The 16,432-nt window shown below is 47.7% G+C and overlaps 1 protein-coding gene across 1 annotated transcript in view; it reads left to right on the forward strand.

Moving 5' to 3' along the window:
* Nucleotides 1-13,017, forward strand: part of grin2da (glutamate receptor, ionotropic, N-methyl D-aspartate 2D, a) — a 65,806-nt gene extending 52,789 nt beyond the window's left edge. Inside the window, exons 17-18 of the mRNA XM_078081347.1 lie at nucleotides 1,838-2,008; nucleotides 5,657-13,017. Of these exons, the coding sequence (XP_077937473.1) occupies nucleotides 1,838-2,008; nucleotides 5,657-8,794 (3,309 nt within the window). The 3' untranslated portion in view covers nucleotides 8,795-13,017. The remainder of the gene's footprint in view (nucleotides 1-1,837; nucleotides 2,009-5,656) is intronic.
* The last annotated feature ends 3,415 nt before the right edge of the window (nucleotides 13,018-16,432 follow it).

Below are 16,432 nucleotides of genomic sequence, written 5' to 3' on the forward strand. Positions count from 1 at the left end.
GCTCGGGGACAGGGAACACCTCCGTAGTCGGCTCCAGCTCGGGGACAGGGAACACCTCCGTAGTCGGCTCCAGCTCGGGGACAGGGAACACCTCCGTAGTCGGCTCCAGCTCGGGGACAGGGAACACCTCCGTAGTCGGCTCCAGCTCGGGGACAGGGAACACCTCCGTAGTCGGCTCCAGCTCGGGGACACGGAACACCTCCGTAGTCGGCTCCAGCTCGGGGACAGGGAACACCTCCGTAGTCGGCTCCAGCTCGGGGACACGGAACACCTCCGCAGTCGGCGGCGGCTCAGCCCCCCCCATAACCCACCCCATAGCCCCCCCCTCAAGGGCCGGATCCCAGACGGCCCTCAAATCACCAACGGGAGGGTGGGAGAGGACCATGGGATGGGAGGGAGGGAGCCTGAGTCTCGGAGCGGGGACTGGGGGCGTCGGGGTCATGGCTGAGAGTCTCGGAGCGGGGACTGGCCGAGTCGGGGGCATGGAGCGTGGCGCCGGAACTGGTCGGGTCGGGGGCATGGAGCGTGGCGCCGGAACTGGTCGGGTCGGGGGCATGGAGCGTGGCGCCGGAACTGGTCGGGTCGGGGGCATGGAACGTGGCGCCGGAACTGGTCGGGTCGGGGGCATGGAACGTGGCGCCGGAACTGGTCGGGTCGGGGGCATGGAACGTGGTGCTGGTACCGGGGGCATGGATCGTGGCACTGGCTCGGGGGTCGGGGACATGGATCGTGGCACTGGCTCGGGGGTCGGGGACATGGATCGTGGCACTGGCTCGGGGGTCGGGGACATGGATCGTGGCACTGGCTCGGGGGTCGGGGACATGGATCGTGGCACTGGCTCGGGGGTCATGGGCTTGGGTCGGGAGGCCGGGACGGGAATCTGCTGCGGCCCAGCGCGGGACATCTTGCGCTGCGACCGAGCGGGGTCGGGACGTCGCTGCGGCCCAGCGCTGGACATAGTGCGCTGCGGCCGAGCGTGGGGAGCATAGGTGGCCTGGAGTCGGACCGCAAGGTCCATTACCCGCTCCCAATGAGAATCGCCGCCGGACGACCACGAAATGGCCTCCTCCTCTGGGGACCATGTGGTAGGCGGCGGATGGTGACCCAGATGCCTAGTGAGGGCTCCAGATGGGGAGACGGAGTAGTACAAGTACCCAGCTGGAACCCCCGGGAGGACCGTTCCCCCATTACCAGCAGCCCGCTGGAGACTCCGTGGACCGCCCATTGCCAGACGGGTTCCCCTGAACTCGTCCAGGGGAAAAAACTCTGCGGAGTCCTTTCTTGGTCGCGTCATTCTGTCAGGGGTGCTGGTGGAAGGCAGGACTCAGACGCAGAGTTCAACAGGAACACAAAGGACTTTAATAGTCAATGGTCAAAAATCCAAGGGGGCAAAAACACACAGGCATGAACTATGGGTATCCAAGACAAAGACAGGACATGCGTGGCTAGAGACAATGACGCGACAAGTGACACAGGAGACACATGGCTTAAATACACAAGGGAGGTGCAGGTGATTGGAACACAGGTGGAAACTATTAGACGAACACAGGGGATGACGAGACAAGGCAGGAAGTGAAGTTACCCGGGGACACGAGTGGCAGAAAACGACAAAATAAGACAGGAAGTGAACCACACCGTGACACCTACAGAGAGAAACTATCTGTCGCTTCGTTTGGTTTTGCTTCCAAACCCAACTAATTCTTCTTGTTGTGGGTTTGGATCAATATCAATATGGATTTGTTTACGGGTTATTTGGTGTTAAACAAATGAATCAGAATTATTAATTCAAAAGAGATTTCCTGTCGCCCCCCCCACGTCCTTCCCTTCTGCCCCCCAGGTGATGAGCAGTAAGCTGGACATAGACAACATGGCGGGCGTCTTCTACATGCTGCTGGTGGCCATGGGTCTCAGCCTCCTGGTGTTTGCCTGGGAGCATCTGGTTTACTGGAAATTACGTCACTGTGTGAAGCGATCCGGGGGGATGGACTTCCTCCTGGCCCTCAGCAGGGTGAGGCGGCAAAGGCTTCGCATGCTCCCACAAAACACATCACATCCGTTCATTGTCTGACTAGGGGTGAACACAGCAAAGCCCAGGTGTAAATTGTATGCCTAGATGGACAGCTGTATCAGCTGTGATACTTCGACCTGCATCCTATTTACTAGGGGTGGGAATCTCTTGGCACCTCACGATTCGACTCGATTACGATTCAGAGGTCAACGATTCGATTCTAAACCGATTATCGATTCTAAACTGATAAAACGAGTATCAATGCATCTCGATTTTCTAAATTTTCTCAAATCTGAGTTTGCTACTCAGAGGTTGCGAATCACTTCCTACTTTGTTTGATAATTAAATAAAATCAACAGATTCTCTAATTTTTTATAAGAGAAAAAAAAATCTTTGTCACAAATATGATTTTCTATCAACGATAGAACCAACGCAGCTCGCATTTCAACACAATATGGAAGTACCCCATGTGAAAAAAAATTAAACATTTTTATTTTAAATGAAGAAAAAGCTGCTCTTAGTCTCAGACCGGTCCGTATCCGTAAAATACCGGAAAAAAGTCCAAATCTGTGAATATCTTCCCAACTTTCAATACGGATCGACTTTTTGGAAAATGTAAATAATGAGGTAAGATGTGCGCAGGCTCCTCCATAGTTCGGTAAAGTTATTAGATACTCAGATTCAGACTGACGGACCGGTCTGCGAGCTGGACGCATTGCTCTTAATGCGCCGGTAATGATGGTAAATGATGGTTGTAGCTGGTTGTCGTCTACGGTCCACTACGGTTACCATCAGGTGTAGAGACCGTGGTGACTGGCTCCGCCCCCTTACTGTCAGAAAGAAAATCAGCGAGCGCGTAGAAAACACCTTCGAGCGCGAGCAGAGACTAACCTCGCGAGCGAGGAAGTTCACGCTTCTCGAGGGAGCAAATATCGCGCGAGACGGACTTTTTCTTTTTTTTTAATTACGATTATTAACTTTTCTGAATCGCGACCGAATCGTTCTAGAGAGAATCGAGAGAAATTGAAGAATCGATTTTTTCCCCCCACCCCTAGTATTTACGAAAGCTGCAGGTAAACGGCTCCCGTCTCCGCCCAAAGTAACGCACAGTTTTCAAATAAAATCAAGGTTTGGATTTGGAAGGTACTTGTTTCTGGCACCGAGCAAAGGCACAAGGAGGGAAAACCAAAGAGAAAAACATCAATGGTGTTTCTCCTCCGAGTCACACAGAAAGGTCACTTCTTTAAGAGCCAATAGAGTTTCTCTAAGTTCACACTGAGGATCTGGAAATATTTAGAAAAGTCCTGAGAAAGACTTTCAGGAGCAAAGGCAGGAGGGTTGAGAGGAACGGGGATGTAATTAGGTAAGGCACTGGATGAAATTGCGGAATAAGGAAAGGTTTTGAGATGAGAAGACAAGTGTAAGGGGGTGGAGGCAGAGGTGGTGGACTACAGCAGGGGTTCAGGAGAGGCCAGAAGGAACCGAAGAGAGCACAGCAGCAGAAGGGAGGAGGAGCTTCACAGAGAGAAGACACGGGGACGTCACCATCGCCTCCTGCCTGTTAGATACCATTACTGCTTTGACAACCGTGCACGTTGCGGTTTACATCAAATGTTCTTGCACCAGCAAACTCGACTCTGCGGAAATCGTCATTTTAAGAATAAAACCATCAGTTCAATGAGCAGTTAACTCGTATCTTCCACGATCTATTCCGCGCTTGCTTCATAGCTTCTTGCGTTGACCCAATCAGTGACTCACCCGAGTTTCAATTTCACAGTGCGCTGCGCCCCGCGCTCTGGAGACTGAGATAGCACTTCTGCCACCGGGACGGCTGATTCATGTGTCCGGAAGGGCCATTATTACGTCCCTCCATCGGATCTGTGTCCCGTGGGGAACCGAGATTTACACAAGGCCCCACACATTTTGTCATTAAGATGTGACCGATATCGCGGGATATTATAGATCATCTTCAGGTATGAAGAATAATAGAGTCTCGGTGATTTACAAGGCTCTCCACGGGGCTGCTCGGTTAGCCGCTTCTATCTTCAGGGAGCTTAAAATATACAAAGGTAGGCGAGAAACAGTAGAAGTAGCCTTGCATGTCTTGTATAACTAATTTATTCTCCTTGGGGTTTCACATTTTAAAAAAATGACATGAGGAATTTACACACTGGCTCTTCCACTTCATCTTTTATTAATGTCAAACATGGTTGGATGTGGCTGCAGAGATATAAAAAAGACAGACTGGTTCTTATCACGGACGTTGAGAGCAGTTCATTAAAAGCAAGTGAGCGATTTCAAGTGCCTTAAAGTAATAACACCAAGACACATTTAAAGTGTAAAGGACATTTTCATTTCAGCGGATGTAACAGTTATATGTGGAGCGAGAATATGTAATATTTACATCAGAACAACATTAATTATTTTTTCAATATAATATTTGGGATATTTAAGATTAACTGATAAGAACCGCCCTTTGGTCAGTGACCTTTAACTTAAGACGTATAGGGCTGTATTTCAAAATTATGTAGGATAAATTCATGTTTGCGTTTTAGTCTAAAGTAACTGGTTAAGGTTTGAAAAAGGTTTGAATTACTAACCGAGCGTCATCCGTTCTGAGCGAGAACAGGTTTGATTTACTTTCATGCACTGCTTTAAGGTTCCTTGTGTATAATATTTACTGTGAAAATAGAACGGAAGAAGTTCTATTTTCGTTTTCTTTGTTGTGTTCTGGTTAAGTAAGCCACCTAGCAGCTGGGAGGAAAGCGTATTCTTTTAATATTTAGCATCAGTTTTTCATTCCAGCAACCAAATAGGTTTGGTTAGGTTTGCTTTATCAGATTGTTTTGAGTCTTCTGCAGAAGATCTAAACCCCTTGGAGAAAAAACGAGCCCCTATTCAAGCTAAATTTATATTTTGTGTACTGAAAGCTTTGTTTTGCTTGATAGTGTGAAATTAACATCTTGGTAAACTCAATCCAGAGTTTTTCCAAACTCTCTGCTGTCTGTTTGCAGACAGAGAAACAGACGCAGAAGGAAACCACCTAAAGCAATTTGCCAGCATAGTGAGAGACAACAGAATAAAGATATTTTCCTCTGTCTAAGTGTTAAACCAACACATTTACACAGTTGTTTGTGTGATGTTCTGGGTGAAGACTAAAGTCGGGTGGATAGTGGATATATCATAACTCATACTTTTAAGCCAGCCAAATTTAAATCCCTTCTTAATTTCGCAGGTTTAACTGGATCCTCAGTGAGGTCAATCAACAAACAAACAAGCTTTTCTTAAAACAAACTAACTTGCAAAGCCATGTTTGTTTAGGCATTAGTCATGTGATTTGTGGGGAAGCTAAGCTATTCAGAAAAAGGATGTGGTTATTGGTTTCTCTTTGTAGGTTTCATAGCAGCTGGTGGTTTGTTAGAAATATCAAATCTAAGAAAAAATGGTCTGGTTGAAAACCGCTGGAACAATGACACCAGTAGTTTGCTTTCCAACGGTTTGGTTAAGTGTCGAATCAATGTAGGTTTCCCTCCCAAAATGTGACACGCCGGTCGTCTCAGTGTCTCACTGTCTCACACTCACTTCCTCCCTGTCAAACTTGGCCGCCTGCTGGTCTAATTGCAATTTCTCTTTTATCGCTCCACCCAGGGGATGTATAGTTGCTGCAAGTTTGAGGACGAGACAGCACCAGGAGGTAGCTCTTTGCCCCAGTACCACGCCATGACCGGCATGGCCACTGCAGCCCAACAACATCTTGTTACCTCCACAATAAATAACACGACCGCCATCGCCATGGTTCAACAGCATCAGAAGCACCACCATCAACAGCAGCAGGGGCCGACCTACACCACCATGCTACCCGGGTCGCCGCCAACTACAGGGCACTCTGCAATGGCTCTGGGACCCTCAAACAGCCCTTTGCTCGAAGGCCCCATGCCCTGCTCCACCTTCTTGCCTCGCCATGACCGAAGACTTGCCGTGGTCGATCGCTGGAACAGGTCAAAGCCAGAGAAGGTCATTAGCGGAGGAAGCGGTGGGGGAGTGGGTGTTGGGGGGATCGCAGGAGGGATTACTGAACTTCAGGCCCCACAGTATCAGCTGAACCTTGGACAGCACTGGGGCCTGCAGAGCGGAGTGGCAGTTGGAGCTGGGGGAGGAGGTGACACAGTGCTAGACGAATATAAGCGCTATTATGGTCCTATAGATCCAGAGGGGCTGGGAGTTAACTCTGAACTGCAAGCGGCAGGCCCCCAGCAGACTCCCAAAGCCAATCCTAGAGGATACAAAGCCTCAGGGATGCCGCGGATGCCTCCTAAAGGCTCCCAACTAGGACCATGGCACTTAATCCCAAAGCCACCTCCAACGCTCCTATCTTCGCCACGAAGGCCTCCTTTCTGGCGACGAGGAAGCCTAGCTCAGGCAAAGAGAAAAAACTCAGGAGGTCCCCTCTATGAGAATATACTCCCTCTGGGTAGAAGAGGAGGTGGGAGGTATGGAGCCAGCGATGGAGGTGGAAGGAGAGGGCGACGTCCTCCACCACCTCTGCCTGTCCCACTCTCTTCTCCTACCCACACTCCCACCACTCATTCCTCCCTGTGCCGTATCTACTCCTCCTGCTCCAGTGCCTCGTCCTCTTCCTCTTCCACTTCATCAACATCATCTTCTTCTTCATCCTCTGTCTCACAGTCGAGATCAAATTCCCCCTCTTCTTGCTCCAGTGACAGCTCCTGCAACTCTTCGCTGAGTTTCCGGTATCGGGCAGGCGACCGGGATTTAACGTTGGACGACGATTATGATTCAGATCTGCTGACAGAGGAGTCCAGCCTCCTCCTGGGAACACAGAAGAAGATCCGTTCCCGTCGCATGTCATCACGCTCGCTGCCGTGCAGCCCACCACCTCCACCAGTTCCGCCCCGGAAGCCACGTCTCCAGAGGGATCATGGCAGAGAGAGAACAGGCAGCCAGCTGGTACAATTACAGGAGTGGTGGGCATCATGGGGGGACAGAGAGCGAGGCCGGGAAGGGGGAAGAAAACGGGGGGATGGAGGAGTAGCTAAAGAGGAAAAGAGACATCACAAAGAGAGGGAACGTGACAGCAAGAGGAGGAAGAAAGGCAGGAAGAAGAAGAAGAGGGAGGAAAGGGAAAGAGAAAGGGAGCGAAAACGGCGCAAAGCAAAGAAGAGGAAGAAAGAGGATAAGATGAAAAAGAGAGACCAAAAGCGGTCAGAGCAGGAGGGAGGGGATGCTGACAAAAGAGAGGAACTCAAATCAGGGACACCAGATTACCCATCATACCCAGGCCTGAGGCGAGAGTCGTTTCGGAAAAAGAGTGAAAGTTCAATCCGAAGCTTTGGATGGAACATACCAGGTGAAGAGATGAAGGGAGAAGAGAAAGAGAGGGATGATGGGGAGGAAATCAGAGGGAAAGAAACACAAAACAGGAGAAGAAACAGCAAGCACCTTCCTGACTCTAGCGGAAAGCCTTCGACATCTGTCAAGTTCTGGGGAGGAGTCAACACGTCCTCCGACACCATTCCATCTGCCTTTCTACCCTTGTTGCCTGTCTCCTCTAAACGGAGGAAGAGTAAAAGTTCAGAGCGGGGAACTGTAGCAGTAGAGAGAGAGAGGAGGCCATTGCTGGGGCGGGATGGAAGAGCTCAGATGCACTCCAAGGAGGGGCTGTCTTTCCACGAGTGGGAGTCCGGAGCAGAGGGTGAGGAAGAAGATTCTGAGATGGAGAGGAGAAAAGCAGACCATGGAAAGAGGCGTGGAGGAGTAAGGACTATGTCAGATGAAGAGCGGGAACGTGATAAGGTTGTTGGGATATATTCTGATGATGATGGCTCCTCAGGAGAGTTTGGGAAGTTTGAGAGGTATTGGGAGGATCATGAAGGCAGGTCCGTAGGAGGGATCGGTGGGGGTGGTTGGTTTTTCAGCACCTACCCTTCAAGGGAAAAAACCGGCAGCATCACCAGTAGAGATGACCTGTTCCTGGAGCGGGGGGACAGGTGGGGGACAGCAGAAAGTGGATGGGGGTCTGTTGGAGGAGGAGGTGACGGCGTTGGAGGGGATGCAAGAAAGAGAGTGTGGGGATCAGGATCACGCTGGCCTCCCACTCCACTTACGCCGCCACCTCCTCGACGATACTGGTCAGTCGACAAACTCCACATACAGGATGAAAAGAAGAGTAAACGGAAATCAAAGAACAAGGGGAAAGGTCGTGCCGCTTGTTCCTCGTGTCATTCTCCGCGACACCGTTCACAACCCCACCCCTCCAAGTGGCCCCGCGAAAGCTCCCGAAGCCAGGAAGAGCTGTACCACCGAGGTCCACTGAAGCCAAAACATGACTCCTCATCCTCCTCCAAACCCGAGCGCTCACAGAATCCACCCAAATCGGGCAGCCAGTCAAACCTCAGTATACAGCAGCGAACACAAAGAACCGATAGAGATCGAGGACGGCAATCATCCCCACCCCCGAGCCTCATAGCAAGCTTGCCGCCCCAACTCCCTGCCCTTCCAGCTCCTCCATCTTTGTCTCATCCCAGCCATGTTCCTCCACCTACCTCCTCCTCCTCTGTATCCTCCCCCTCTGTGGTCTCATCCACTCCTGGGGCACCGCAGCCCTCCTCCATGGCTTCAGCAAGTGCTAAACTACAGTACCAGAGGTTGCGCTCTGTGCCCCAACCGCAGAGGTTCCCTCAGTCTCCTCACTTACCCCTCAAAGCCACGAGCCTTTGCTCAAGAAGGGGTTCGGCCCATTTCTCCAGCGTGGAGAGCGAGGTCTGAAGGTATCAAAAGTCATAAGGACGCTCTGCAGGGCTGAGTCAGTAGAGTAAACGCACTGAGCCTTTTCCTAAAGTTCTGCACAAACAAACAAACCATAAAGCCAAACAAACCCTATGGGCTAGGTCAAAGGGAAACAGAAGCAATGGTGTGCTTGCTGTTATTTCCTTTCATCCCTCTCAGTATGTGAATGACTACAAACCACAGCAGCAACTTGCATCCCGAACAGGGTTATTATCCATTACACTAAAAGCAGACTGCAAGAGTGGGACAACTGAAGAGGACTCCTTTGCTCCGAACGTAAAGGGCTTTGGAGGTTGAAGCCGAGCAGTACTTGCTCACTGAGGGCTCAGGAACTTTGTAGTACTGTATGCCTGCTGCTCTCAGAAGCCTTTATCGCAGAACAGTGTTCTTATATTTTTCCCTTAAGAAATGGCTTTCCCCTATTGTCATTTTTCCTTAACAAACTGTTTACATCCCCGCAGAACTGTGACGCCCACCCAAGGCCCCTTTTTTGTGTATGATGAAAACCATCATGTTGACAGGGAGAGGAGGCTGATGAGTACCTTGTCTCCTGTGTGATCCATGCACCCTCTCCTGTTGTCTTCTCTTTTTTTCTACTCCACTTCTTTCGCTCCCTTGCCCCCTTATTTACGTTCTCTTTCTCGTTCTCGATCTTCTTTACCTCCTTCGTAACCTAATTTAAGTGGCTGTGTCTTTGTCTCTCTTGTCTTCTCTTCTGCTGTCCTGCCCTCTCTGCTCCTCTCCTCGATGTGGTTGGTCTGTGTCTGTGCTTTTCTGTGTTTGTATTCTTGACAACAGGGTAAGTCGACTGTGACTGATATTCTACTGGCTTAATGAAAAGCTGAGTGCCAAACTTAAGTAGAGCTCAAATCAATCTGTACAACCTTAGCTGCTGTCTTTACTTTTATCTTGCAGAGTATTCCATCATCTCTCAAATATGTGCACATTCAAATACGCACATACACAAACACACACACGGACATGAAAGGGCATCCACACTATCCAATACATCTTCTCTTTTTTGAGCAAAACATTATTCACCCTCTGTTCATGCAAAAACCTTTCTTTTTACTTCTGTGTTGTAGTTGTTGTTGGTATTAATTGTGTACTATATATCAAGACATGTATTACGTCTAATACAATGTAAACACTGTGCCATACTACTTAAGCTGCACACGAAACCTTCTCTCAACTACCTAACTGCGTCAATGGAAAGCTAAGCTATTCATTTTCTTTTCCCTGTATTTGATCGAATGTAAAGTCAGCCACAATCAAGTGCGCTGCAACAACAACTCAGACACTTTGAGTGTGGAATTTGTAGCACTTTTGATGGTTTGTGCTTGTGTCTGTTTGAGAGATGGACAATGAAATCACTCTGGTTCATTTCACATAACGGTATGCTAATTTAGCATTTATATCGTCTAATTGGGTTGGTGACGAATTAGATCTGGAATTGGTTACAGTTTTGAGTTTTGTTGGTTTCCTCATGCAAGTCGTCCAATTAGTGCCAGGACTAGATCACATCGGAGAAACCAACCAACCCAGGTGTGAGTAGAGGATGTGTCTCTAACATGGTGGTGCTACACAGTTCTGGTGAGAGAAGGCGAAAGATTGCAGGGAAATACATATTTTTAGACCTTCACAGATTTTTTTCCTGCCATACCTTTTGTATAAAGTATGAATATGAAGTTATTTACTTTACCCAACATGTCTTGGGTTTACCCTCAAGACAGTATAACCGGACAGGGCGGAATTGGATCGGTGAAGAATTCAATCTGGTGCCAGTACCGTTTTGATGTCAAAGAGACTATGCTAATGTTGGAGGCCAGCTAGCAGATGAGCGACGTTCTGAAGGAGGGTGTAAGAGATGGTGCCTGGTAGACAAGGTTGCGCCTCCTGTGAGATTTCTATTTTTTGGGGGTATTTCTCACCTTGTAAATGTTCAATCAAGAGCTATAGCTTTTTAATCCATAACCGAGCTGACACCAGCAGTTACAGTCCGATGTCGAGCACTTAGCTAGAGCTACTTACATCCATCAACATGGAGATGATCATCAGGACCCATCAGTGGGGCTTAGTGATGAGTCGCCACGCCTCCATCCACACATGGGTCTCGTCAGCTCTTGTTTGCCTGAATCTGCATCTGAGCCACAATTTACTTCAGCTGAGAAAAACTAAAAGAGAAATTGAGTTTTAAACGTAAACGTGTTGTACAAAGTCTGCCTTTCTTTCAGAAAAAAATCTATATATGTATTAATCAAATATATATATAGATATGTGCGTGTGTGTGTGTGGCGGTGGGTAGTGTTACAGAAAATTGTCGTTTCTCATCATAATATTTTGGAGATGATGTTTCTCATCACATGACCATTGGATATGACAGTTACGTGTCAAAACACATATTCCCTCATATTCAATCAACAGGCAAATTCTAGACAACTTTCTTAAACAACTTTAAGCATTTCATTGCGTTGCTTATCACAATTGTCAATCAACAGCTTATACAACTTTCAATGAAAGCCGTAACAGCGTTGATTAGACGTTTCTGTGCGATCACACCGCCAGCACCTCAAGTGTGCTGCTCGTAGAACCAACAACCTCTGAGACACACAGATTAGATGAAGTTTCCCATTTAAAAAACGCTTGTGTTCGTCCGCCTCACCTACGCGCGCTAGCTAGCCAGTTAGCGCGCGTAGCACCAGTCGAGCACCAGCAGCTGCTAGCGGTGTGAGCGCAGAGCCTCTTTTTCCTCACGTCTATCCATTGTGTTGTTGCGTCTCTGCAATTGTAAAGTCGGTCTGTTTTGAAAAAAGAAGAGTATCTATGGATATATTTATTTCATTAAAAAAAAAAGATAGAATATCTAAATATATATGATAGTATATTTCAAGGTAGATCTATGTTATATAAGTTTGTCTACTAAATTTTCAGTATTATCTCAATGAATATGTCTCTTTGTCCGTCTTTCCTTGTCTCGAACCTCCTGCCCAGCTTTCCACCCCCAAGCGAAAACAGAGACCAGTACATAACTGTGTTTTTGCTCACTTAAGACCAACCATTCGCCTCCATTAGCTACCTACTGTAGCTAACGCTAAGATTTCAACAAAGTGACGACGTGGAGGGGTGCGCGAGTGTCTTATGACCGTGTCACTGTAGCAGTGGTGGCGCGTGTTTGTCTACCCAGAGGGGCCTTTATTTTTTGGTTTGGGCTGAAGATTAACAACAATTAAACCTTTTATGGATACAGCAGCTTTTACCACAACTCTCACTTATGAAGGGGTCGCGTTCTCCACCCCGTTTCCAGTTCACATCGGACCCTGGAGTTTATACCGCAGTGTAGAGTGAGGTGACCTCTTTGACACACAATGCAGTGAGCAGCACAGGCTTCTTTTGCATCGCCTAGAAGCTAAATTACTATACAAAAACACGCACAGCTACCCCTGCCAACCAACCTATACAGTGTCCAGAAGGACTTTGATATACATGGTTCATGTGTTGTATCTGCCAAGCTGCTGTGCTGTAAAATCAAAAGAAAAAGAACATATTGTACATGACAGACACACTGTTTCTATCTTCATTTTACAAATCTGGTAAGGCTAATATGACACATGTCAGGGGCAGGGATGAATCTGCTTGAATGTGTGGTTTCCACTGAGGCCAAACATGACTGAACCAGGGCTTCCCTTTGATGATCACATCTTCAAACCTCCTCCCACTTTTACTCCCCAGTGGACAGCAGACCGAGACCATGCACCCATCATCGGGTACAACGTGGAAACACGACCACCTTACGATGCATGTAATGCATCAATGTGAGTCGCTGTGGTCCAAGGCGCATAAACCCCCAACCACTGCGTTCAGTTTGACGAGGAGCCTTTCCCGGCCTGAGCCCTGGTGAGCCCGGTTTCAGCCTGCAGTGGAAACACGGACCCTGTGAACGATGTCTCAAGGCCTTGTGTTAATACTGCTGTATTGACTGTACGGTGACGATGGCTAGTCGTGCTACACTTTATTGTCAGCAGCTCACACGCAGACTCATGCACGCACTGTCAAATTCACAGTGCACAAACACACACACACACACAAGTTAGATGCTGCTGCCATTCGGCTTCAGTGGGGGCGATGACAATAACGTGCTGCGCTGCCAGCAGGACAGAAATACACGACAAAAAACGATGATTTTAATAAAGAACCGATAAAAATGAGTTTGTTCCCTTTTTTTGTGGGGTGAGTGGGTGAACACACAGTTTGATTGTTTCATTCATATCTCAGGAATATGAAATAATGCAAAAATGTTGAAACCTGGGCAACCTGCCGTGCATGTTGTCAAGTTTTGTTTGTGGGAATAATAAATTCAACCTTGCAATTCTAGACGTGGGGAAAAGATTAAAAGCTGGAAGGAAGTAGCAGTGCAAACTGTACGAGCAAACACACACACACACACACACACACACACACACACACACACACACACACACACACACACACACACAGGCTAGTGGAACAGATCATCATTCAATTAGCTCTTGTTGACGAAGGGCCAAACAGGGCCACATCGGTTTCTGTAGCACAAGCTGACGAATGCGTTTTAGAGTCAATAAACCTGGAGGCCTGGGAAACGATGATTAGGCTGAAAGTGAAGAAGAGGAGGAAGATAAAGCCCTGGCTGCTAAATACGACCCAGAATCGTGACAAAAGGTGAAGAGGAGAGACGGGTGAGCGGCGGGTTAAAGACTGAGACAATGAAGGAATAAGGACCCGGAGAAGCCGGAGGGAGAAAAGGTAGTAAAAGGAAGGAAAGGAAGAGAGAGAGGAGGCAGTCTGAGGAAGTCATTTCGGTGCAGCCTGTGTGGGGGAGCACTGCACACACGGGGTCCCTCTCCCTCCAACATATCGCAGCTACACAATCAGACGCACACAGCAGGAGATACTGCGTAATGCTGCCTCCGTCTTGCCCTTTTACAGCGCTGTAATGAGACGCCGGGTTCAGTGTCGATTCCAAAGGAGCTTTTACTTCTGTCGGCGCACACGATGAAAGGCAACCGTCATCAGTGTGCTCATGTGTGCTCTTTGATTAGTGTCGCCTCGTAATGCCCCCCCCTGGGGTGTGTACCTGGGTTCATGAGGCCGGCACACTTACGCCGCTCTTGTGTAAAGGGTAGGAAAGAAAATGCATCGGAAGGCGCTTTTCTGTTTTTTTTTGGGGTCCACCAAAGGACTCAGTGTCCCATTTAGGAGGCGTCTCTGGCCGGTGTTACACTGCTTAGTGGACAGTTTTCACTGCAGTACTATACTAGGGAATACTAGGGTATAGTATACTCTAGTATTCTGTGCAGTAAAGGACATTTTGTGATAAATAGTTGGTCTTCGGTGATAAAGAATACACACTGTCACAAAAAGAGGCAAATGAGAAATACTTCTGTTTTCACCGGTTAAACCTCATGCTGTCATTCTTTTTGAGGAAGACCTTCATGGAGACGGTTTTCATCCTTTTTTTCTTCTTCAACATAACTGGCATTTCTGTCAGTGATCAAAAGCAGAATGCTCTCTAATTTTGAAGTAGAAAGGGATTTTTGAGGCTCAGGGGAGGCGAGTCATCTATAAACCAGGGGAACGAGGAAAAAGCGGAGCCGTCAATCACTGAGTCCGCTTAGCAGTCAACGGGTTTTTCATTTACCTCAAACACGAGTCCAAACTGCCAAAACCTCTGGCAAAGGTGGAACGATTTAGATGAACACACACATTCTAATTAAAATGTAAAGAGAATCCCCTAACAAGTTACATTTGTAATGGCTTTATAATGAATTAACGTTGTAGTCTTAGTTTTCAACAATCCACGTTTCAGCGGCCTCTTGTATCAAAAGATACAGCATGCGGAGCCTCGTGGGTTCCCGTTAAAATGTGATGATGTCGCTGTTGTGCCACTCCTCCTTCGCCTTCCCTTTCTCGATGTTCCTCACTGTGTTTGCGGAGCGCCCCCTGAGATTTTGGGCAAGTGGGTTTTATTTATTGCTGTGCTGATTTAAACTGGTCTCTTTAATCACACTAACTTCATAATTATAATAATAATTAATCTATGTGAACATCTTTAACACACACTTCCCCTTTCATCTGCAAATTCATCAATTCCCCAAAAGGGCTTCACAATCTCTGTGATTCTGTCATCACAATAACAGCACACTGTATAATTATTCTGATGGAGAGATGTGATTTATTAAACTGCAGCCGCTTTGGAAATCAGCTCATTAAATGTTTCCACACGCATTCATAACCTGTTCTTTTCTATTTTAATCCCTCCACGTCTTTGAGGTGATCCTCCTTTGCATGGTGAACGTGCACTTTAATGCACTGGATTAACCGCTCACCTGAAGCAGCATCAGTTATGTCCATTCATGTATTCAGAACGTACAGTATTGTTTCTCTCTTGTGTCTCGTGGCATCTCATCAATATTTGGAGCAATAGAGGAATTTTAACTGTCCAATCCAGTTGCTTGAATGTCTTTTTGTGAAAATAGTTGAAGGAGACCAAAGCCAGAGCTCAAAGAACATTTTACCTGCATTCAATAAAAGGTCACCAGGCAAATGAATAATAATGTGTATTGTTTAATGAAACATAACCTTAATATGTCGGTGATTTACAGCCCTTAACTTAAATAAATGTTTAGTTATTTCATGTTTAATATTATCTGATCACCACAGTTTACAGGATTACTTTTCAAAATCACTGCTTCCATAAGAGTGTTTTATTCACTCCAGCAATTGCTTTAAATGAGATGGTGAGGCAGCTGTGCGGTTCGACTCGATGTGGCAAACGGAGGCTTTTCACACCCGATATGAGACGCCTTCGTCGCAAAGTGTTTGGTGACGACCACATACTTTCAGAACACCATCTAGAAAAGCCGTCGTCGCTTTTCTTTCAGTGAAGACCCTCCAGTTGTGATGTCATGATGCTAATGCAGCGCCCCCCCCGCCCCCCCCCCCCGCCCCGCCCCGCCCCCCGGCCCCCCCCACTGCTCCGGGAGCCGCCATCGATCAATGATCGGACAAGATGGATTTTCTTCTGATGTCACATCACTGAAATCTTGCTGCAGCGGAAAGTAACTGACACACAACCGGCCATCTGAAATGACACATTCACACACACACACACACACACTCCTAGACACACACACACACTCCTAGACACACACACACACACACACACACACACACACAGATACAGAGAAATAAGTGATTGCTCCTGTGTGCGCTCACGCCACGTTTCAAACACAATCCAGCACTTTAGACACATTTTGTATCAAATATTCATGTACTGGGCTTTCGACAGTTTCAGCATGTACTGCACACACACACACCTGCACACACATATACACGCCTACACACACACTCACACACACTCACACACATTCCCCCTCTAAACTTCAGTGGTCTTCAGTCATGCTGAGATGTAACATAACGTCTGTTCTGATGCAAAAACCTGATAGCACTGTGTGTGTGTGTGTGTGTGTGTGTGTGAGAGAGAGACTCTCTGCGTGCACGCTCTCGACCGCCACACATGCACACTCCTCGCCGTGTGCTCAGAATAAAACGCACTGCATGATGGGAGAGGAGGGAGAG

The sequence above is a fragment of the Gasterosteus aculeatus genome, chromosome 10 (assembly GCF_964276395.1).
Source record: "Gasterosteus aculeatus chromosome 10, fGasAcu3.hap1.1, whole genome shotgun sequence".
Lineage (NCBI taxonomy): Eukaryota > Metazoa > Chordata > Actinopteri > Perciformes > Gasterosteidae > Gasterosteus > Gasterosteus aculeatus.